The sequence below is a fragment of the Lepidochelys kempii genome, chromosome 3 (genome assembly GCF_965140265.1).
Source record: "Lepidochelys kempii isolate rLepKem1 chromosome 3, rLepKem1.hap2, whole genome shotgun sequence".
Lineage (NCBI taxonomy): Eukaryota > Metazoa > Chordata > Testudines > Cheloniidae > Lepidochelys > Lepidochelys kempii.
The window spans coordinates 20,554,771-20,577,443 of NC_133258.1; the positions used below are offsets into that span (position 1 = coordinate 20,554,771).

The 22,673-nt window shown below is 41.7% G+C and overlaps 1 protein-coding gene across 1 annotated transcript in view; it reads left to right on the top strand.

The window, feature by feature from the left end:
- APOB (apolipoprotein B) overlaps positions 1-22,673 on the top strand; it is a 50,615-nt gene that overhangs the window by 6,569 nt on the left and 21,373 nt on the right. Inside the window, exons 3-20 of the mRNA XM_073335899.1 lie at positions 875-990; positions 3,226-3,371; positions 4,994-5,147; positions 5,309-5,464; positions 7,634-7,758; positions 7,923-8,008; positions 9,865-10,084; positions 14,416-14,643; positions 14,828-14,945; positions 15,062-15,208; positions 16,568-16,779; positions 17,146-17,383; positions 17,966-18,142; positions 18,497-18,688; positions 19,691-19,858; positions 21,028-21,239; positions 22,011-22,193; positions 22,430-22,551. Of these exons, the coding sequence (XP_073192000.1) occupies positions 875-990; positions 3,226-3,371; positions 4,994-5,147; positions 5,309-5,464; positions 7,634-7,758; positions 7,923-8,008; positions 9,865-10,084; positions 14,416-14,643; positions 14,828-14,945; positions 15,062-15,208; positions 16,568-16,779; positions 17,146-17,383; positions 17,966-18,142; positions 18,497-18,688; positions 19,691-19,858; positions 21,028-21,239; positions 22,011-22,193; positions 22,430-22,551 (3,000 nt within the window). The remainder of the gene's footprint in view (positions 1-874; positions 991-3,225; positions 3,372-4,993; positions 5,148-5,308; positions 5,465-7,633; positions 7,759-7,922; positions 8,009-9,864; positions 10,085-14,415; positions 14,644-14,827; positions 14,946-15,061; positions 15,209-16,567; positions 16,780-17,145; positions 17,384-17,965; positions 18,143-18,496; positions 18,689-19,690; positions 19,859-21,027; positions 21,240-22,010; positions 22,194-22,429; positions 22,552-22,673) is intronic.

The following is a 22,673-nucleotide window of genomic DNA, read 5'->3' on the forward strand; positions in this document are numbered from 1 at the left end:
ATCACCATTAACCTTTTTAATGAACACTGAAACAAAATAGGCATTAAACACCTCAGCCTTCCTGATGTCATGAGTTTTAGTTCTCCTTCTCCACTAAGTGGAGGACCTACACTTTCCTTCATCTTTCTCTTCCTCCTAATATATTTAAAGAACCTCTGTTTATTGCATTTTATGTCCCTTGCTAGGTGTAACTTATTTTGTGCCTTAGCCTTTCTGATTTTGTCCCTACATGCTTGGGCTATTCTTTTTACTCCTCCTTAGCAATTCATTCATGTTTCCACTTTTTGTAGAATTTCTTTTTGATTTCCATGACTTTAAAGAGCTCCCGATGGAGCCATATTGGCCTTTTATTATTCTTGCTATCTTTCCTTTGCATAGCTTCATTTATCCCTTACATTTTCTTCCGATGGGGCCTACATTCCCAAATGTGCTTACCATTGACTTTAATGGGGAAAAAAATCTGAGATGCATAGACTTTAAAGCCAGAAGGGATCATTATGATTGTCTAAGCTGACATGTTGTATAATACAAGACAAAGGATCCAATAATTTGTGCATCAAGGCCATAATTTCTGTTTGAGCACATATTTCTGTTTGAGCAATATAGTACATATTTTGGAAAAAAACATCCTATCTTGATTTAAAGGCTTCAAATAATCACAACTTACCATATCTCTTCTACAGATTTATCTTAAAAAAACCCCAACTTATGTACAAAACCAAAGAAGAAATCAGCCATAGGGATATTGTAATATTTCCCTCATTTCTGGCATTATTTCCAGTTTGCACAATGCTATCTTGAACTGTATTGTGATGATCTAAATATGCATCTGTCTGTGCTATTCATAAAAATGTATTTGTTTTTCTAATTGCAGAAGATGCAACCAGATTTAAACATCTCAGAAAATACATTTACACCTATGAAGCAGAAATAGCAAGTGGAGTGAAAGGAACAGCAGATTCACGAAGTGGCTCTAAAATTAACTGCAAGGTAAGGAAAGAGGAAGAAAGAACTGACTTCAATCAGAAAAAAGATAATGGGCAACATGGGGATTAACAATTGGAAACTCCTCCCCCATACTTCCTATGGCCTCCATCTCCCTTCCCCCTCCATTTTGTATTTAGTGAATGTAGTGCTTGTGAAATGCACACATTTGACAGCCCTGAAGTCTGAAGCCCTTTATTTTCCGACAGAAAAGGCAGTGGCAAGATTGGCAGAGTTTCTTCACTCCTGCCAATGCACCTCGAACCTGACCAGGCTTTTCTACTCCTAGAGAAGAAATAGCAGAGTTGGTAACTCAGTGCATGGCTCATTCAGTATTTGGCTTTTCCTCTGGGTCTGCCAATAGAAGCATTCAACACTTATCCACTAGAGCCTAAACTGAGACTGCTAATTGATCAATTGATTTCATGCAGCACACTGAATACTCACCAGGTGATGACAACTTTCAGTTATCATCTTCCTGGGTCAGGATCTGGTATCCTAGGGGTGAAAGGCTCCATAGGCCATTAGCCCGATAACCTATGCTATTCTCCTTCCAACTTCCTCAAAATGTCACATTTCACAATATTACTTCATTAACTGGGTAACTGGGAAAATAGCTTTTGGGTGTTACAGTGTTCTGTCCAGTAACTAAATACTCCTCTGTATAATGCTCAAATTTCTTCACAAGTTTTGAAGCCAATGTCAAGACCACACTGCAGATTGCTGGTTTACAGTGAATATTGCTGGTCTTTGCATCTAGCATGCAGTATGGTGTGGAGCAAATGTTCAGTGTTTCTCATTAGTCATCTTCATGCTTGTTCTGCTTGAAATGTACTCACTTTTGACACATTCCATATGTGAGAAATCTTATAAATTAGAGGCCTGATTCTGCTCCAATTAAAGTCAATGGGAGTAAGGTCACATGTTATTATCATTACTTTAAGAATACCCATAAATACTCTGGTCATACCATTTCAAATTTCAACATTTTCTGACAAAAAAGTTTTTGCAAAAAAATTCTCACTTTTTGACCAGCTGTAGTTATAATATTATTTGATTAATAATAATTCTGGACTTTATAATAATGTTGGACCATGTCATACTCACTTTCCTTAGTTAAGTAGTTCTATAGATATCAGTAGGACCAGAATAGAGCAAAAAGGACTTGGTCCATTGTGCATATTTTCAGAGATAATATGCTGTCTCTCTTTTAAAAAGATTTGAGAGTCTAAGGTCTGTATCCTCAGCTTGTGTAAACAGAACTGCAGAAAGAGCTGGTTGGATAAATGGTCCTCCCACCCTGTGGCAAATTTTGAATTTTTGGCAAAAAAAATCTAAATCTGAAATATTTTGGCCAAAATCCAAACTATTTTAGCCAAAATATTTCTATTCCAGAATGTCACTGCAGTGCCTTATGGGTGTTGTAGTTTGGATGCCTTGTGCTCCCATTTTCTTCTACAAGTTGGGCTCCCTGGTTGGACTATTCTCCCCTATTGGTGAGGATAGGCTGTGCATCATGGGAGTTGAATGGCCATGATGTATCTGAGGAGATAAAACCCGGCTGGGGAACCCAGTCCTTAGAGGAGAATAGGGAAGTGAGCCAACCAAACTACCATTCCCATGAGACAGCATATCCAAATAGAAGTATTTTGGGTTTGGAGCATTCATTTTTTTAATAAAAAATCAGTTTTCCATGGAAAGCAGACAGTTTTTCAACAAAAAAGATATTCAATTGAAAACCCAACATTCTGTTGAAAAATAGTTTTAACTGAAAATTCTCTACCAGCCCGAAGTGAGGAATTGATTCATATGTAGTTTGGTGAAATGGGTGGAGCAGGCGACCTGGGTACTTGTTCCATTCTTTGCCATTGACTTACTATGTGATCATGAGAAAGTCACATAACGTGCCTGTCTCTCAGTTTACCCATCGTTAATATAAGGAATATATTATTAATTATTCATATTTCCATAGCTCTTAGGGGCCCAAGTCATAGACCAGGATCCCTACATGCTAGGTTCTCTACAAATCTATATGACCTTTACTCCACCTGGATATTGTAAGATTACTTAAAGCACTCTTCGATCTTCACACAAAAACTGCTATACAAGTGCACGGTGCACACAGTGTTACTTTAAAAATAAATTTAAGAACATCTCCTGTATCTTTAAAAATAAGAACCACATAGTTCTGCAGGAGTGATAGTGAGAGAAGGAGAAAACATGTGCTGTGTATGTTTTCAGGTTGAGCTGGAGGTCCCACAGCTGTGTAGCTTCATCCTGAAGACAAGCCAATGTACCCTGCGAGAGATGTTCGGTGTGGATGCTGAGGGAAAGAGTCTCCTGAAAAAGTCAAAGAACTCGGATGACTTTGCCAGAGCCATGGCCCAGTGAGCAAAAACTTACTAGAGCCTTTGCTAACAAACCCATTCTTATTTAATTCGGGATAGACTATGACTTTACAACCTGCCCTGTCCTTTAGAAGGGGCGATGTATGGCAGTGCTGTCCCAGACTCGGGAATGAACTGTGATGCTGAGAGAGCAGGAGCTAGTTGCAACTCCTTGATTCAGAGCCACCTGGCTGTGGCACAATTTGGGGCTGCATGGCGACAGCCTTGAATTGTGTCACTGAAAGCCTGGGTGTAGCAGAAATCATCCCATCCACACTCTGACGCTGGAATGTTCACAGCCTGCTCCCTTCTCTCCCTCATATCAGGAGTGTGGGGAGTGCTGGTGTAGGAGTCAGTGTAGTCCACTCTGAGTTTTCTACCAGAGGAAAGTTCCCCTGAACATGAGGAGTTGTCAAATGGACGTCTCCAGCCACTTTCAGACTACTTTGCTCGGCTTACACGGCACAAAGTAACATTAGCCCACCTAAGCAAACAGCCCAGGCTTCTGCTACTGACCTTTAATGTCCTTCCCAACTTAGCTCCTCCCTACTTACCTGCACTGGTAAGTTATTGTGTCTGCCCCCTCTGGTCCACCAGTGAAACCAGCTTCCATTGCTTGCTTGTCCATTTCTCCACATGAACCTTCACACTTGTTCAATGCCTCCCTTTATGCATGGAATGCCCTTCCTGAAGATGTCCCTAATGCTATTACCCTGTTCTGCACATCACAGGCCATAGAATTGCACCCAGGGATTCTTGCATCCAGCAAAATAACTTGAGGTTTAGGAGCTAAAGCATATTTGTTAGAAAGATATCCAGTCTTGATTTAAAGACCTCCAGTGATGGTAATCTGTTCCAATAGTTAATTACCCTTACTTTGAAAACATCACATCTTATTTCCTCTCTGAATTTGTCTAAATTTAGCTACCAGCCATTGGATTTTGTTATGCATCTGTACACTAGATTAAAGAGCCCTCTAATATCAGAAATCTTCTCCCTGTATAGGTACTTACAGATCCATCAAGTTTACCCTTAGCCTTCTCTACAATAAACTCAATAGACTCAGCTCCTTAATCCTGTCACTATAAATTAGGTTTTCCAGACCACAAATCATTCTTGTTCCTCTTCATTGAATGTCCTCAAAGTTTATAACATCTTATTCTTTAAGTGTACGGTATACACCAGAACTGAGGAGGTATTAATGGTCAGTAGTTTCCTACTCAGTATTCAAAGAGAAACTAATAATACCAGGTAGAGTCATGGTTGGGGATAGTCTATACAGACTATACAGAATTGGGGGAAAGAACGGAGCAATATAAAATAATAAGCAGAGAGCCCAAGCTCACTATTTCTCATGAAAAAAAGGGAAGGGAGAGATGCAGAAAGTGGTTTATTAGGGAATATTTTAAATGCTGTTTTAAATTATTTGGAATGTGTGTATTTGTACAGTCCTTGGCACAATGGAGCCCAATCTTGATTGGGGCTTTGGGGAGCCACATTAATACAAGTGAATAATTCTATATCTAGATGTACATGGAGCATTTGGCAATAATCAAGATGGTAAGCTCTTGGCTAGCTTGTTTTTATTTTTGTCTCACACCTACTATTTTTTTGGGGGGCAGATATGAACTGAAATTTAGCACTCAGGATGGGAAGAAGGTCCAGCTGTATTCAGAGAAGAATGAACCAATGAACATTCTTAACATCAAGAGGGGGATCATCTCAGCACTTATTGTGCCAATGGAAACAGAAGACAACCTAAAAACAATCTCCATGGTAGGAAGCTGAGCAAAAGTTAATTTACTTCTTTAACAAATGCAGCAAAACCCACTAAGTGGGCCCTGTCCTGAAGTTCTTACTCAGACAATGGGATTTCAGACTAGACTTGAACTCATTTGGTAACATGAACAATGATGTTAATTTTCTCCGCTCTCCAGGATACCATATATGGGAAGTGCGACAGTGAAGTTGAAGTCAAGGATAGAAAAGGGAACACAGCATCAGTTATTTCAATTAATAGAAACTTGAAAACCTGCGATAACTTCAATCCCATCAGAGACTATGTCAGCCCAATTGCCCTCATAAAGGGACTGGTAGGTATAGCAGGGCATAATGTTATTTAAGAAAGTGCTTCATTATATTATTTTAGTTCTTCAGAATCTGACCCTCTGCCTTTGCTTCCTGCCATTAGTGGAAGTCAATAGAAAAATCTGAACTTTGGGAAATGAATATCATCTCAACTTCTTTCACATTGTTCTCACAAATACTGCAAAGTGATGTGGGTTTTTTGTTTGGTTGGTTGGTTGGTTGGTTTGGTTTGGTTTGGTTTTTTAAGACACTAGTTGGGAATAACTGATTATATATATATATATATATATATATATAATATATATATATATATATGTAATCACACTTTCCCATGGGCTTAGTACTGTCAGGTGTGAGGCACCTTGTCAGATCAGGCCCAAGGTTTTCTAGATAGCCCATTAAACTTTATTGGCCAAATCTTCCAACATGCATATGTACATTGTATGTAACCAGCATATGCATGCAAGTAGCTTGATGTGCATGCTGAGGTTTCTGCATGCACCAAGATAAATCCTTTGACAAGCCCCATCCTCAGAAGCAGATCAGGGTATTTGTGCATGCAAGTAGGCTGAGTGCAAACGTGCACACACACGCGCTGGAATATTTGTTCCTGGTACCGAATGCTCCCGTGCTTATACTTTTAATGTTTGTTCTTGATGGAAATCTTTAAACCATTTGTAACCATAGGAGGACTGTGAAGTACATCCACTATTTTAAAGTGTCTAAATTATTCTAACCATTGCAAGTTACTTCATAATGATAAGGGCCAGTGCTTAATTTGTGCCAGAGCTTGCCAGGGCTGAGTGTGGGCACCTTTAGGCTTGACAGTTCATAGCTCTGGCACCTCTGGGTTTGCTGCATCAGTAATGAATGTAAAAACATTACTTGAGCCCTAACACCTAATTGCTTGAGCCCAGGCAACTTCTTTCATGACAAATGCACCCTCAGCAAGTTTGCAGATGACACTAAACTGGGAGGAGAGGTAGATACGCTGGAGGGTAGGGATAGGATACAAAGGGACCTAGACAAATTGGAGGATTGGGCCAAAAGAAACCTGATGAGGTTCAACAAGGACAAGTGCAGAGTCTTGCACTTAGGACGGAAGAATCCAATGCACCGCTACAGACTAGGGACCAAATGGCTCGGCAGCAGTTCTGTAGAAAAGGACCTAGGGGTTACAGTGGACGAGAAGCTGGATATGAGTCAGCAGTGTGCCCTTGTTGCCAAGAAGGCCAATGGCATTTTAGGATGTATAAGTAGGGGCATTGCCAGCAGATCGAGGGACGTGATCGTTCCCCTCTATTCGACACTGGTGAGGCCTCATCTGGAGTACTGTGTCCATTTTGGGCCCCACACTACAAGAAGGATGTGGAAAAATTGGAAAGCGTCCAGCGGAGGGCAACAAAAATGATTAGGGGACTGGAACACATGACTTATGAGGAGAGGCTGAGGGAACTGGGGATGTTTAGTCTACAAAAGAGAAGAATGAGGGAGGATTTGATAGCTGCTTTCAACTACCTGAAAGGGGGTTCCAGAGAGGATGGCTCTAGACTGTTCTCAGTGGTAGCAGATGACAGAACAAGGAGTAATGGTCTCAAGTTGCAGTGGGGGAGATTTAGGTTGGATATTAGGAAAAACTTTTTCACTAGGAGGGTGGTGAAACACTGGAATATGTTACCTAGGGAGGTGGTGGAATCTCCTTCCTTAGAAGTTTTTAAGGTCAGGCTTGACAAAGCCCTGGCTGGGATGATTTAGTTGGTGTTGGTCCTGCTTTGAGCAGGGGGTTGGACTAGATGACCTCCTGAGGTCCCTTCCAACCCTGATATTCTATGATTCTATGAAATTAAGCACTGATAAGGCCATGTCCTTTCCTGTAGGTTATAAGGGCTCAGTCCTACGGTACATTCTCAGGCAAACACCATAATAACTTCACTGACACTTAGGACAAGATATCTGCAGGAGTGGTGGCTGTGAAGAGACTGCAGGATATGGACTGAGATATTGGCACAGTTTTTCTTTAGACAAGGATGTGATTTAATTATGAACCAAACAGCAGCACCACTCCCAATGTGCTGTAACTGTTAATATTGTAGCCCAGTAACCATAGCGATCAGAAATGTGCTTGTTTTACTACAACAAAATATGCCAAATGTTCCTCTAACTATGTTTTACAGAACAGCCCATTATCCACCCTGCTTAGCAGCAGTCAATCCTGTCAATACACTGTAGATTCAAGGAGAAGGCATGTGGCTGAAGTAGACTGCAGAGAAAAACACCTGTTTCTGCCTTCCTCGTACAAGTAGGTGGCATGTTATATATCGTTACCCTTCCTTTGTAAATAGTCATAATGAATGATAATAGGTCAAATTCTGCCCTGTTTTACTGCCCATGCAATGGCGGGCAGGATTCAGCACAACTAATTCAGCCACAACTAAAGGACTGTGTTTTTCTTTTATTTACTAGAAATCAGTATGGTATGATGACACAAGTCACGCAAACTCTGAAACTTGTCGAAACCCCCAAAATCAACAGCAGAAACTTTGATGAAGGTAGGTCTGCAGTACTGAAACATTTTTCAGTTTCACCGTGGCACATTTCTGGCTTCCCATCTCAGCATGCGCTCCTCATAAAACATGTCCACTGATCAAGTTAGATTAGCTTTGTTAAGAAATGCATAACCACCTACGATAAAAAAAGCAGGATATCACTTTCAGGAAAAAGCAATGGTGTGTACTCACCTATACGTGAAATAATTCTAGATATGGGGAAACAAATGCACTATTCAGCTACATCAGTACCTATATAAAACTTCATAAAGATCCTGTTATTTAAACAGGAAGGATGCTTTAAGGAGTCAGAAACTAAAATGTCTCTGTGATGTCTTGCTCTTGTGGGCAGTGTTGCCTAATGGTCAGGATTTAGGCCCTTAGATATGTGGTGGTTGGGGAGTGTAGGGGAGCCTGGGCCCTCCCACTCCACCAGGCTCCAGCTCAGGGCCCTGTGAGGGCTATCAAAGGTCTGACATCCAAGAAATCCTTAAGGCTGCCCTCCCTGGGCAACTTCCTACCACCCCACTATGGTTCAAAATTTGAAGTCTGTGAGAAGAAGGTGTGAAGGGGGTCAGCTCAGCACTGGGCACTTCCTCATGGCTGTGCTTTGCACAGCAGTGCTCTCTATCTCTCTCAGGGTAGCAGCTGCCTCTTCGTGTGACTTGGCCCCCTGGCCAGGTCAGTCTCCAGTCTCTCGCCTGTCAGGGTAGACTACAGATAGCACAAGGGGAATTAACACAAACAAACTGAGTTCATATGAGAATGAGAAGGAAATGCCTCTCCCTCACGGTGCATTTGAAGCAGGTCCTTGTTAGTATCTAGGCTTGTTTGTCAGCCTGACATAGAATTTTGAGTTTGACGTTTTGAAACTCATATCTTATACTAATATGTGTGAAGAAGAATGAACAAAGAGACTGTGTTGCATTTCCCACAACCAGATGGGGCTTTTAGTACAATGAGAAAAGATAAGGGATACAGCTAAAGTGTTACTGGGCATGGTGGGGATGTAATAGATGAGCGCACACTTGAAGACTGCCTCAACTCCTTATCTCAAAGCAAGGTCAAGCAACCAGTTAGGAGGGGCAATGGGGGTTGTAGAGGGAGGTATAAGAAACACTAAAATCCGAAGAAAGGCCTGGCCTTGGCCAGAGCACAAACTCACTCCTTACCCCTTCCGTGGGGTACAAAAGGGATGGAATGAAGACCCCAGCTCACGACCCTCGAAAACAAAACAGGACCATAAGTTGTAAGGGGTGTGACTAGGGGTGTGCACTCCAGGTATATTTGGGCCTGCTAAGGAGGAGGAGGTGGGGATGGGTAATAGGGGAATGGGGACACAGGCAAGGCTCTGTGGAATCAGAGCTGGGAAGGGGGACATGGAGTAAAGGCTCTGTGGTGTCAGAGCTGGGAACAGAACACTGAGAAACAGACTCTGCCAGCGTGTAGAGCTATGAATATGATTGCTTGGCACTAACCCCAATAAACATCGAATTGCCTGCACTTCAGACTTCTGATCTTCTGCTTTCTGTATGTGTGACAAGAATCAGGGGAGAGGGTGAAGGGAAAGCCCTCTAACAGTCTTCCCTTCCCTCAGGAAGTTGTTGTTGGGAGAGGTCCTACCTTCCCTCAGCCCTTTCCTCAGGAGCTGCAAATTGCAGGTCCACTCTCTTCCCTGGTCTTCCACCAGTGAACTGTTCTGCTCCCTTTCAACTCCTCCTCCAGTCTGTTCATGTCTTGCAAGTGTGGCAGGGTGGGGCTAGCTGAGCCCAGAGCAGCTCCATAATCCCTGGTTGCCCAGTGTGGGGTTTGAGATCACAGTGCTTACAGAAAGAAATAATGCTTTTCCTGTTTGTTAGATAAACTGGAAAAGAAAAGTCTTTCCTTGGAAAGTGCAGATACCAAATCCTTCCGGCATGGGGACACTGTGCTGAAGGTCCTCCAGGAACTGCAGAAGTTGTCAGCCTCCCAGCAGAACCAGCAGAGAGCAAGTCTTTTTTACAAATTTGTAACTGGACTTAGAGGCTTGCACAATGACACGCTAGGGTCTCTTGTACTGAAGATGATGGAGACCTCAAGGTAATGTATAAAAAGTGTAGCTCTCGCATTGTGTAAACACAATGCCTGGTAATGTGAACGCAAATTTAATTCCAGAGGTGATGTTCTCCTGTAAACAGTTTTAATCATAGCCTAAAGTAATATCTTAAAATGCTGTAATAGTTGGCGACTGGGAAAGACTGCTAAGAGTGTGTGTGTTTGAGGGAGAGACACAGAATGCTATTTAAATGTTATCCCACAAACAAACAAGTCCAGTGGGGTAATAATTTTCTTCAACAGGTTTATTCTTGCCTTCCACAAGGTAGTAATATTTTTCATTTTCTCATTAACTGTTATTTTGATATATATAAATCCTAGTATATTTCGGGGGGAGTAGACTCCTAAGTGTAAACCATACTGCTCGGTATTATATGGGATCAAATCCAGAACTTGTACCAATTGTCCCTCAAATGGTCGTGTAATAAATGCTGCATAACTGCATAATAAGCCTTTATCAAAGACATCAGCAGTCCCCCTGTGACTCCTCCCCTCCCCCCACAGTCCCATGAATAGGTAAATTAGATTAGACTTTTAAGCTATTCAGGGAATAGATGTGTTAAAATACACTGATTACAAGCCCTGGCATGAGCTGCTACCACTACCAAATCTCCAGTTGCGGAGAGCACATTTTTGGAGGTCCAGGACTGGGCCACAAATCTACTGCTCCACCATTTCCCTCCTGGCTGCATTTTATTCCATTTACACATACACAGGAAAACGCAGCCTTCGTTTAACTCAGAGGTGGGCAAACTATGGCCCGCGGGCCACATCCAGCCCATGGGACCCTCCTGCCCTGCCCTTGAGCTCCTGGCCGGGGAGGCTAGGCCCTGGCCCTTCCCCTGCTGTCTGTCCTCCCCCACAGCCACGCTACCACACGGGCAGCACTTGGTGTGGCGGGGCTGCGTGCTCCAGCAGGGCAGTGTGGCAGCGTGTCTAGCTCCAGCCAGGGGGCGCAGTTGCCAGACATGCTGCTCTGAGCAGCATGGTGACAGGTCTTGGGGGGTGGATAAAGGGCGGGGAGTCCCAAGGCAGTCAGGGGACAGGGAGCAGGGGGCGGTTGGATGGGGCAGTGGGCGGGGGGCGGTCAGGGGACAGGGAACATGGGGGCTTGGATAAGCATGGGGTCCCGGGGGGCCTGTCAGGGGGCGGGTGTGTGGATAGGAGTCAGGGGATGGGGAGCGGGGGGAGGTAGGATATGCGTGGGGTCCCAGGGGGCCTGTCAGGGGGCAAGGGTGTGCATAGGGGTTGGGGGACTGGGAGCAGGGGGGTTGGATGGGGGTAGGATCCCAGGGGGCGGTTAAGGGCGGGAGATCCTGGGAGGGGGCGGTTAGGGGACAAGGGGCAGGGGGGATTGGATGGGTTGGAGGTTCTAACATGAACGGGAAAGGAGTCCAGGAGAGCTGGCTGTATTTCAAGGAATCCCTGTTGAGGTTACAGGGACAAACCATCCCGATGTGTCGAAAGAATAGTAAATATGGCAGGCGACCAGCTTGGCTTAACGGTGAAATCCTAGCGGATCTTAAGCATAAAAAAGAAGCTTACAAGAAGTGGAAGGTTGGACATATGACCGGGGAAGAGTATAAAAATATTGCTCGGGCATGTAGGAATGAAATTAGGAGGGCCAAATCGCACCTGGAGCTGCAGCTAGCGAGAGATGTTAAGAGTAACAAGAAGGGTTTCTTCAGGTATGTTGGCAACAAGAAGAAAGCCAAGGAAAGTGTGGGCCCCTTAATGAATGAGGGAGGCAACCTAGTGACAGAGGATGTGGAAAAAGCTAATGTACTCAATGCTTTTTTTGCCTCTGTCTTCACGAACAAGGTCAGCTCCCAGACTGCTGCGCTGGGCATCACAACATGGGGAATAGATGGCCAGCCCTCTGTGGAGAAAGAGGTGGTTAGGGACTATTTAGAAAAGCTGGACGTGCACAAGTCCATGGGGCCGGACGAGTTGCATCCGAGAGTGCTAAAGGAACTGGCGGCTGTGATTGCAGAGCCATTGGCCATTATCTTTGAAAACTCGTGGCGAACGGGGGAAGTCCCGGATGACTGGAAAAAGGCATGTCAGCATGGATTCACCAAGGGAAGTGAATCCATGTCAGGAACAGTCAGCATGGATTCACCAAGGGAAGTGAATCCATGTCAGGAACAGTCAGCATGGATTCACCAAGGGAAGGTCATGCCTGACTAATCTAATCGCCTTCTATGATGAGATTACTGGTTCTGTGGATGAAGGGAAAGCAGTGGATGTATTGTTTCTTGACTTTAGCAAAGCTTTTGACACGGTCTCCCACAGTATTCTTGTCAGCAAGTTAAAGAAGTATGGGCTGCATGAATGCACTATAAGGTGGGTAGAAAGTTGGCTAGATTGTCAGGCTCAACAGGTAGTGATCAATGGCTCCATGTCTAGTTGGCAGCCGGTGTCAAGTGGAGTGCCCCAGGGGTCGGTCCTGGGGCCGGTTTTGTTCAATATCTTCATAAATGATCTGGAGGATGGTGTGGATTGCACTCTCAGCAAATTTGCGGATGATACTAAACTGGGAGGAGTGGTAGATATGCTGGAGGGCAGGAATAGGATACAGAGGGACCTAGACAAATTGGAGGATTGGGCCAAAAGAAATCTGATGAGGTTCAATAAGGATAAGTGCAGGGTCCTGCACTTAGGACGGAAGAACCCAATGCACCGCTACAGACTAGGGACCAAATGGCTAGGCAGCAGTTCTGCGGAAAAGGACCTAGGGGTGACAATGGACGAGAAGCTGGATATGAGTCAGCAGTGTGCCCTTGTTGCCAAGAAGGCCAATGGCATTTTGGGATGTATAAGTAGGGGCATAGCGAGCAGATGGAGGGACGTGATCGTTCCCCTCTATTCGACATTGGTGAGGCCTCATCTGGAGTACTGTGTACAGTTTTGGGCCCCACACTACAAGAAGGATGTGGATAAATTGGAAAGAGTCCAGCGAAGGGCAACAAAAATGATTAGGGGTCTGGAACACATGACTTATGAGGAGAGGCTGAGGGAACTGGGATTGTTTAGTCTGCGGAAGAGAAGAATGAGGGGGGATTTGATAGCTGCTTTCAACTACCTGAGAGGTGATTCCAGAGAGGATGGTTCTAGACTATTCTTGGTGGTGGAAGAGGACAGAACAAGGAGTAATGGTCTCAAGTTGCAGTGGGGGAGGTTTAGGTTGGATATTAGGAAAAACTTTTTCACTAGGAGGGTGGTGAAACACTGGAATGCGTTGCCTAGGGAGGTGGTGGAATCTCCTTCCTTAGAAGTTTTTAAGGTCAGGCTTGACAAAGCCCTGGCCTGGATGATTTAATTGGGGATGGGTCCTGCTTTTGAGCAGGGGGTTAGACTAGATGACCTCCTGAGGTCCCTTCCAACCCTGATATTCTATGATTCTATGATTCTGAGGGGGGCAGTCAGGAGGTGGGAAGTGGGAGGGGGCGTATACAGGGTGGGGGCCAGGCTGTTTGGGGAGGCACAGCCTTTCCTACCCGGCCGTCCATACAGTTTTTGCAACCCCAGTGTGGCCCTTGGGCCAAAAAGTTTGCCCACCCCTGTTTAACTCATTATATTACACTGTATCACTGAGGATTGTGATTGGTTTGTGGATGTGAGGAGGGTGAGATAGAGAGAGAAACATGTGACTACATGTCTTGGGTGTTCTGTGTTTGTACAGCGCCTAGCACAATAGGTTCTTGGTCCATGAATTGGGCTCCTAAGTGCTACAATAATAAAAATAATGAATAATAACAATAACAGTAATGTAATAAACCTTTTGTTGTCCATAGCTGGTTATGATATTAGCATAATTTGTAAAAATAATATGATTTTAACTGATTTTAATGGCCATTTGTGTGATATATTTAGAGACACACAGCGATATATGTATATATCACTCACACTAGAACGCATACAAATCTAGATACAGACACAGAATACATAGATATAAAAGATATCAATGATACAGACAGGGATGGAGAAGGATACGCCTGAACCAAAACCCCAGTTCCAAACCCTCCTCTGGACTTTGTGGAAGTTTGGATCTAGATTTGAACTTCAGGTTGTGGACTAGTCTCTACAGTGGACCTGACTGGAAAACTCTTACTCTGAGACACTCCAATTTCATGAAGTTCTGATTTGAATTTCATGACTCCATAGAGACCTAAAAACATTTCTCAGTTGTAGAAATTATCTATCTTCATTTGAATATAGTTGTAACACACTGGCTGGATGTTTCTTTCTAATATGCAACATGGACATATACTCAAGAACATTGGGCTAATGTCCATAATCTCTTTCCCTTTCAGTTCCATCACAGTGCAGGGTCTGATTCAGTGTGGTACTCCAGATTGCTTCGGTTCTATACTTCAGATAATAAGAACTGGAAATGTCGATCCTCTGGTGACGGATGCAGTCACATACAGCCTTGGACTCCTGCCTTTTCCATGTACCAAAAGAATACGGGAAATTCTTAACATGGCCCAGTACCAGCAAAGTCGAGCTACTTTTTATGCTCTAAGCCATGCTGTTACCAAGTGAGTATATGTGCATATACGTGTACAGGGAAAATGTTAGGACAAACTCTGACAGAAGTCATTACTTGGAGATTTAATCATTCAGATTGCTATGTTTGTGCAAATTGACTTAGAAAAGGATTCCCTACACACACCTAAGTAAGGTGTTTCTAATGGTTTTTGGTTCATTTCTGTCTTCCCTTAGATTCTATGAAGACAAGAAAACTGTGACACAGGAAATAACGGATGTTGCAAACTTTATGGAGTCAATGATTGGCAATGAGTGCTCTGGGAATGACGAGTTAACCTACCTCACACTTAGGGTATTTTAATTTCCCTCTCTCTTTATATAAGCTATTATTTTAAAATCACAGCGTGCAGTATAGCATTCTTATTGACTGGGGAAATATATTTATTGCCTTGTTTTCATAATCCACAGGCTATTGGAAACATGGGCAAGGCAATGGAGGTTGCTAATCCGAACCTGAAATCTGCTCTGAAGACATGTATCAAAAGTGAAGTTGCGTCACTTTCTGTTCAGAAAGCAGCCATCCAGGCACTGAGAAGAATGACTATCACTGATGAGGTAAATCAATCTTTAAGAATTTGTACAGTTCTAGCTCATCTCAGTTGTATGCTTCAAGTTAATGATTAAACAAAGCAGGTTTTCTCCATCCATGAATATTTTATGCTGTTCCCCCATTATCTATTCGCCTGCCTTTCTTTCGAACCCCTTCCTTGATTTTACTGGGTCTGATACTCCTCTTACAGCAGCTTTCTGCTGATATAACCAATGGGCCAGATCTTTAGTTTGTGTAAATCGGCATAGCTCCATTGTGTTGCACCTGTTTTACACAGGTTTAATTACGTGAGACGAGAATTGGATCTGTCCATTGCTATTGGATGGGGTCTTCAATGAAGTAATTACAATGATGATGTGGCCCAATGACTTCAAGAGAGTTACCTCTGACTTACCCAGGTTTAATTATAGTGAGAGGAGAAGAATCAGGCTCATTGCTTTTACTGGGTGGTTATTTGTTGTGGTAGTGTTGCCTAGTGGGTAATTCACTAGACAACCACCTGGGTTCTGTTCCTGGTTCTACCACTGGCCTTCTGAGTGACCTTGGGCAAGTCAGCCTCTCTGTGCCTCATTTTCTCCATCTGTACAATGGGGATAACGGTACTGACCTCCTTGGTAAAGTGCTTTGAGATCTATGGATGAAAAGCACAGTATAAGAGTTAGGCATTATTTGTATTTGCACTACAGCAGCATCAGAAGATTTGTTTCAATCACACTGGGGATGCATCGTGCTAAACACTTTACAGAAATGAAGAAAAAGCCCGTTCTAGCTCCAAAGAGCTTACAGCCTACAAGACAGGACCTTTTTTCATGTTTTAAATAGTTGTTAAGATGTTGTACATCACCCCAAACATTTCAGAGATTGTTTTTCTTGTGTACTGTGAAGGTGAAGTAATCAGAATTACTATGCAATATATATGAAATAAGTAGAGCTGGTTGGAAAATAATTTATTTTTCCCTAAGAAAAATGTCAAGCAAAAACCTTTTCATTTTTCATCTAAAGTTTTCTTCAGAAGTTTTTGGCCTTTTGTTGATAAAATAAAAACTAAAAATGTTTGGGTTTTCAACAAACAACAAGCAACAGTTTTCATTTTCAGTTGACAGAAACCAAAATGAATTTCAGTTTTGACAAAAGCAGATTTTGTTCATGAAAATTTCCATCAAAACAAAGTTTTAATGATTTTTTTTACCAGTCCTAGAAATAAGGGGTTTCCCTGCTCTATAACGCCAGTAAAGTTGCAACAAGGTTACATGGGTGTGATTTAAGGAAATAATTTGACCCAACATGTTTCAATCAGAGACTTGGCAATATCATCTGCTAGCCAGATTATCAGTGCACTAATGTACCTTTCATTGTTGGTACAGGACCGTGCTGTGCTTCTTAAAGCCTTCCAAAATGCCGATGCTCCAGTTGACAAACGTCTGGCAGCCTATCTCATGCTGATGAAAGGCCCTTCCGCATCTGATCTCAACAAGATCATTAGAGCGCTCCTAAGGGACAAAAGTGAACAAGTGAAAAGCTTTGTCGCTACCCACATTGCCAACATCTTGGACTCTGAGGAAGTAGGCATCGATGAGTAAGTACAATTAAATTGTACGTTGTTGACATAGGAACAAAGTTATAACCCTAATCGGAATTCAGATGATCCTATTCTGTGCTTTTTTCCAAAGACTAATCATGAACTGAAATAGCCTTATTAAAACAATTTTAAGTCAGAGGGCCAGATAATCAGCTGCTGTAAATCAGTGGCTTCAATACAGATATGCCAGCTTACACCAACTGAGGTCCTGGCTCTTACCCTTGCTTTTACTACATGAACAAGTACAGAGCATTCACTAAGTACAATCAAGACAGGTGGCAGAAGAAATCATTATTGTTTGAAGACTAACTGATTTCTGGAATGTTTACTAATTGTATTCCAATTAATTTCCTTTTTTCTTAGTCTTAAAAACAAAGTACAAGAAGCTCTTAAAGGATCTCAGATTCCAGCAGCCAATGACTTCAGAAAGTTTTCACAAAATTATCAGATTTCCAAACGTATTTCCCTGCCCGGGCATGATCCTGTCTCAGCCAAAGTAGAAGGAAATCTGATCTTTGATCCAAACACCTACATTCCTAAAGAAACCATGCTAAAAACTACTCTGCAGTTGTATGGACTTAGCCCAGTGGATATCTTTGAGGTACAACAGATGTCAAATCCTTACACTGTTACTCAGTTTTTACATATTTTCTTTCTGTTTGCTTATACTGACTTGCAGTGACTAAATATTTTATTTTTACAAGCACTAAGATCCTGATCTAAACCCCATTGACGTCAAAAGGAGCCCTACCATTGACTTCAGTGGGCTTTGGATCGGACTGGCCCTTTCTTGGCACCCATTACCATCATGTCTGGGAGCATTTCAGGCTTAGGTTGAGTCATTCAAGATCTCATTAAGCGTAAAATTCACCCCTATGCAACAGCCCCATTTGAAGTGCATTGTCACACTAATGTCACACTTGAGCACTCATATTACGGTTTTGGAGGGATGTAAGCAATTCATAGGTCTTGTGCTGATGCTGTGCGTGGGGGTGAATTTCATCCAAAGAGAGATCAAATGCTTTGCCCCCCAGCTGCATGCATGCATCTTCTCTATAGCTTTCTGTAATTGCAGTGTACATTTGAAAATGTACCATTTGTTCACCAGAGAGTCTCTTTGCTGTAAAACTCCCTAGAAGCAGGGAATCTGTCTCAGTCATTATATTGTTTTGTTGTGTTTCAGATTGGCATGGATGGGAAGAGTTTTGAGCCAACGCTAGAAGCATTGTTTGGGCAGAAAGGGTTCTTTCCCGACAGTGCCAGTAAGGCTTTGTACTGGATTGACGGCAGAGTTCCAGAGCATGTCTCCAAGGTGCTCTTTGACTATTTTGGTTACTCCAAGAATGACAGACAGGATCAGGTATACTTTCAGACTGTTCTTTGGACAGTGTTTTATTAATATTTAGCACACACATAAATCTGTGTGGAGTACTTTCCGGTATGTGTAATGTATTGTATATCTGGACCATTGCCCTCTCGTAGTTAACTTACAGAAGTTAAAAATCCCTAGTTACACCTAACTAAAGGTGATTTTCCTTTATTGCATTTCATAGAATCCTTTGTTTTAAGAACCAAAGTTCCTGAGTTCTGTCTACAATCAGGCTATGTGTGCAGATCAGCTGGAAGCCATTATGTAATTGTACTAGGTGTATCAAATTCTCAGGCTTGTTACAAGGGGATTTCATTTTGAGGTACTTTTTTGTTGAATTCTCAGGATGTGATGAAAGGAATAATGCTGAACTTTGAAAAACTGATAAAAGAAATGGGAAACAAAGAAGTTCCTGAAGCTAGGGCCTACCTCCGAATCCTGGGAGAAGAACTTGGGTACATGAAACTCAACGATTTCAAGCTTATGGGAAATGTGATTTTAAAGAGCATTAAAACTCTGCAGGCTATTCCAGAAAAGGTATGTTTCTCAAGTGCAGAATGAAAATATTTCACATTAGGTTTTTCTATCAGATATTTTTATATTTATCTTCCAAATAAAGCAGATATTTGAATGGAGTACTAGTCACTTAAAAAGAAAATTATTTAAAATGTAGTGTCAAAATTTAGCCAAAAAAAGACAAAGGCCCTATCCCCAAAGTTATTTAGGTGCCTAACTCCCATTGGAACAAATCCATCTAATTGTGCATCTCGACAACAGAAGAATGTGAGATTCACAACAATGCCTTCAATATCATGATTATCTCTGTATCTTTATTCCATTTGATTTCACATGCCGGGGATCCAATCCAACAATGAGATCCATGCAGAGTCCCAGAGAAGCCAGTGGGAGTCTGCTGAGACACAAATATGCACCTACTGACTCCAAAGGATCCCATTGCAGGATTGAGACCAACATGGGAGTAATCACTAAAATCTTAATGCTTGTCTATGGCTATTTTGCTAATTTGTTAATTATGGAGGTAGAGTATAGAGGAAATTTTTTTAATATTTTATAATATTAAAAAGGAAAGAAAATGTATTGCACTTTAGGGATATTGGGTGAAATCCTGACCCCACTGAAGTCAGTCGGAGTTTTACCGTTGACTTCAGTGATGCTAGGATTTCACCCTTCTACCTAATCTGATCCACCTAAGTAATTATATTACGCCTATCACCATATAAGCAGGTGGTCATTATTGTTTCCTCAGATTTAGGTGAAGAAATTATTGTATTAATTTTTCTTAAAAGCCAGATTTTGATAAATGTTCTTTGTGAATGTTTTTATTTGTGCCTCATAAAGTAATATTTTTGTGCAGTCTTGGTCTCTGTACTGTATAAGAATTATAGTCTTAGATTACGTGATTATGATTAAAGGATATTTTTAAAAGGTCCTTTATACCTCATCCTAGGATTCATTTTAATGTCACAAAGCCTATATTAAAGTACTTCATTATTCAATGTTTCCTTATTTGATTCACAGATTGTGCAGGCCATCTCAAAAGGTACAGAGGGTGACTTATTTGTTCACTACATCTTTATGGACAATGAATTTGAGCTCCCAACTGGAGCAGGATTGCAGCTCCAAGTTGCTTTGTCTGGAATTGCAACTCCTGGAGCCAAGGCTGGGGTGAAGATTCAACCAAAGAATGTGAGTCTTAATTCCTGTCACGATATTACATTCCCCTAACAAGTGTGCCATCTCCTTTGGGCAAAAACCAGAGATATCAGCAGATTGTCAAAGACAATAAAGAATATTCCAGAAACAAAGATTAAATTATTAATTACAAAGCTTCCAGGTTGTCATTGGGTGAGGGCAATATTAAAATAATAAATTGAACAAAACAAATATTAAAATATACCTGGGTTTTATATATCTATCTAAGATTATTCATCCAAATTAACCCAAGTTAACAGGCTAACTTCTCTGAAATCCTGAGTCACCAGAAATAGGTTTGAAACAAAATCTCCAATCCAAACATCTCTGAAATTTGGGGTTGTAAATTTTTGAATCTGCATCCAGATTTTGCATCTGGCCCCTATTTTGGTTATCAGCCAAATTAAAACCTTGAGCCTGAGTGGTCTTATACATTGGGAAAGTTTAGATAGATCTTTGGACCCATTCCTATTTGTCAAACCTTTTACTCACTGGAGCTTAGTATAATCCTCCCACTGTAGAAAAGTCTCTTCTGACTGGATTTAAATTGTGTGAGGCTCTCCAAACAGCCATTTTTTATTCAAAGTCTCTCTGCAGTGGGAACAGCTTCAACAAAAAGCAAGTTCACTGTCCCTGAGTTATCTCCCCCCATATTTGCTTCCCCACAAATATCACTTCCCTTTTCCTTCAGATTCTATAGTGTGTCTTAGGCCTGGTCTACACTGGGGTAGGGGGGGCAGATCGATCTGAGTTATGCAACTTCAGCTTTGTGAATAACATAGCTGAAGTCAACGTACTTAGACCTACTCACCGTGGTGTCTTCACTGCGGTGAGTTGACTGCTGACACTCCCCTGTCGACTCTGCCTGTACCTCTCGCGGTGGTGGAGTATAGGAATCAATGGGAGAGTGCTCGGGGGTCGATCTAGATGCGATAAATCGACCCCTGCTGGATCGATCACTGCTCGCCGATCCGGTGAGTAGTATAGACATACCCTTAGGGACCAAACTTTACTGAATAACAACATAATTTGATAAATTAATGTACCAATATCTAGATCTAGTCCATCAATAAGAATGAGAACATTACTCTTATATTGATATTATCAGAACTAAACGATGTTCTTTGGGGAATGAAATATATCATTTTCTCTTTGCCCCATAGATGCAAGCAGACCTGGTCCTTAAACCCTCGATGGCAATTGAGTTTATAACTCATGTGGGAGTAAACATCCCAGCATTTGCTAGAAGTGGCGTGCAGATGATCTCCAACATATACCATGAGTCTGGAATTGAAGCCCGGGTTGGTTTGAGAGCCGGACAATTAAAACTCAGCATTCCTGCTCCAAAGGACCCTACCAAGCTCTTCAGCTTCAGGTATTTGGATCTGGATAAGAATATTGGCTCTTTCAAGATTGCATCCTCCTTTCCTTCTTGCTTTTTTGCTTCTGAATGATAAATATTGTACTGGATTTTATTTTGATGGTGATAGGCTTTTTTTGTTTTTGTTTTGGATTTCTTTCTTTATTTGTTTGTTTCTTTTTTGCTATTCTGGAAAATGACCGCTACTGTAAAGCTACGATAACTTCCTTCTCGGTGTAACGTAGTAGTCAGAGCAGACTAAGGACTGGGAGTAAGGCTTGAAAGATTCCTGAATTTGTTACTCATTTTCATAGTATTTGCCAAGACACATAACCTGTTTATGCCTCAATTTCCCCTTTTATAAAATGCTGGTAATAGCAATACATATCTATGTGATGGGGGGTTTAATTAATTATCATAACCACTTTGAGATTCTAAGATGAAAGGATCTGTATGCATGCAGGTTATTTATTATATAATAATTATTAATAAATAATTTTATCATGTTCTCACTATTTGCTATTTCCAAAGCCCTGTATTCACAGAATCATAGAATATCAGGGTTGGAAGGGACCTCAGGAGGTCATCTAGGGCAACACCCTGCTCAAAGCAGTACCAACACCAACTAAATCATCCCAGCCAGGGCTTTCTTAAGCTTGTAATAGGTATATTTTTTCAGAAGGTTTTCACTTGAAAACTAATCTCATAAATAAATAGGATTTATCAAATAACAGTAATATTTAGATACATGTCTTGAGAATAACTAGGCTTATTTTTCTTTTCCAGTAATACATTACATTTGGTTTCTCCAACCAAAACTGAAGTGATTCCACCTCTGATTGAGAACAGAGAGTCGTGGACATCTTGCAAACCTTTCTTTGTTGGTCTAAATTACTGTACTAAAGTAGCTTACTCTAATGCCAGCTACACAGATGCAGCACCATACTACCCACTGACTGGAGAAACCAGGTCAGTCATGTCATCCTTCACTGTATCTATTTTTTGTCTATCCCACAAAAGTCAACCGTCCCCCTTATGGCTGCAGTACATATTGCTTTTTTTTTCATGTACTTTAATAAAAGACAGGCAGGATCAACTCAGAAACAAGATGGATGGGAATTGAGGTGATTTTTACCTTTTGCTATACTAATTGGATTTGTTAGTTACTAATATAGATTACCTTTTTCCCATTATGAATTCTCTAGGATTGAAATTGAAATACAACCTACAGGACAAGTACAGGAATACTCTGCAAATGCTAACTATGGGCTACAGAGAGAGGGAAATGACCTGGTAGACACTTTGAAATTTACCACTGAGGCAAAAGGTAAGAATCTAAAGAACAATCAGATTTAGCTCATCTTTGAATTATGACATTGCCATTAAGAAAAATCAGATTAACAAAATTAGCATTGCTATTTACAACATACAATACAAAACAATTTTTGT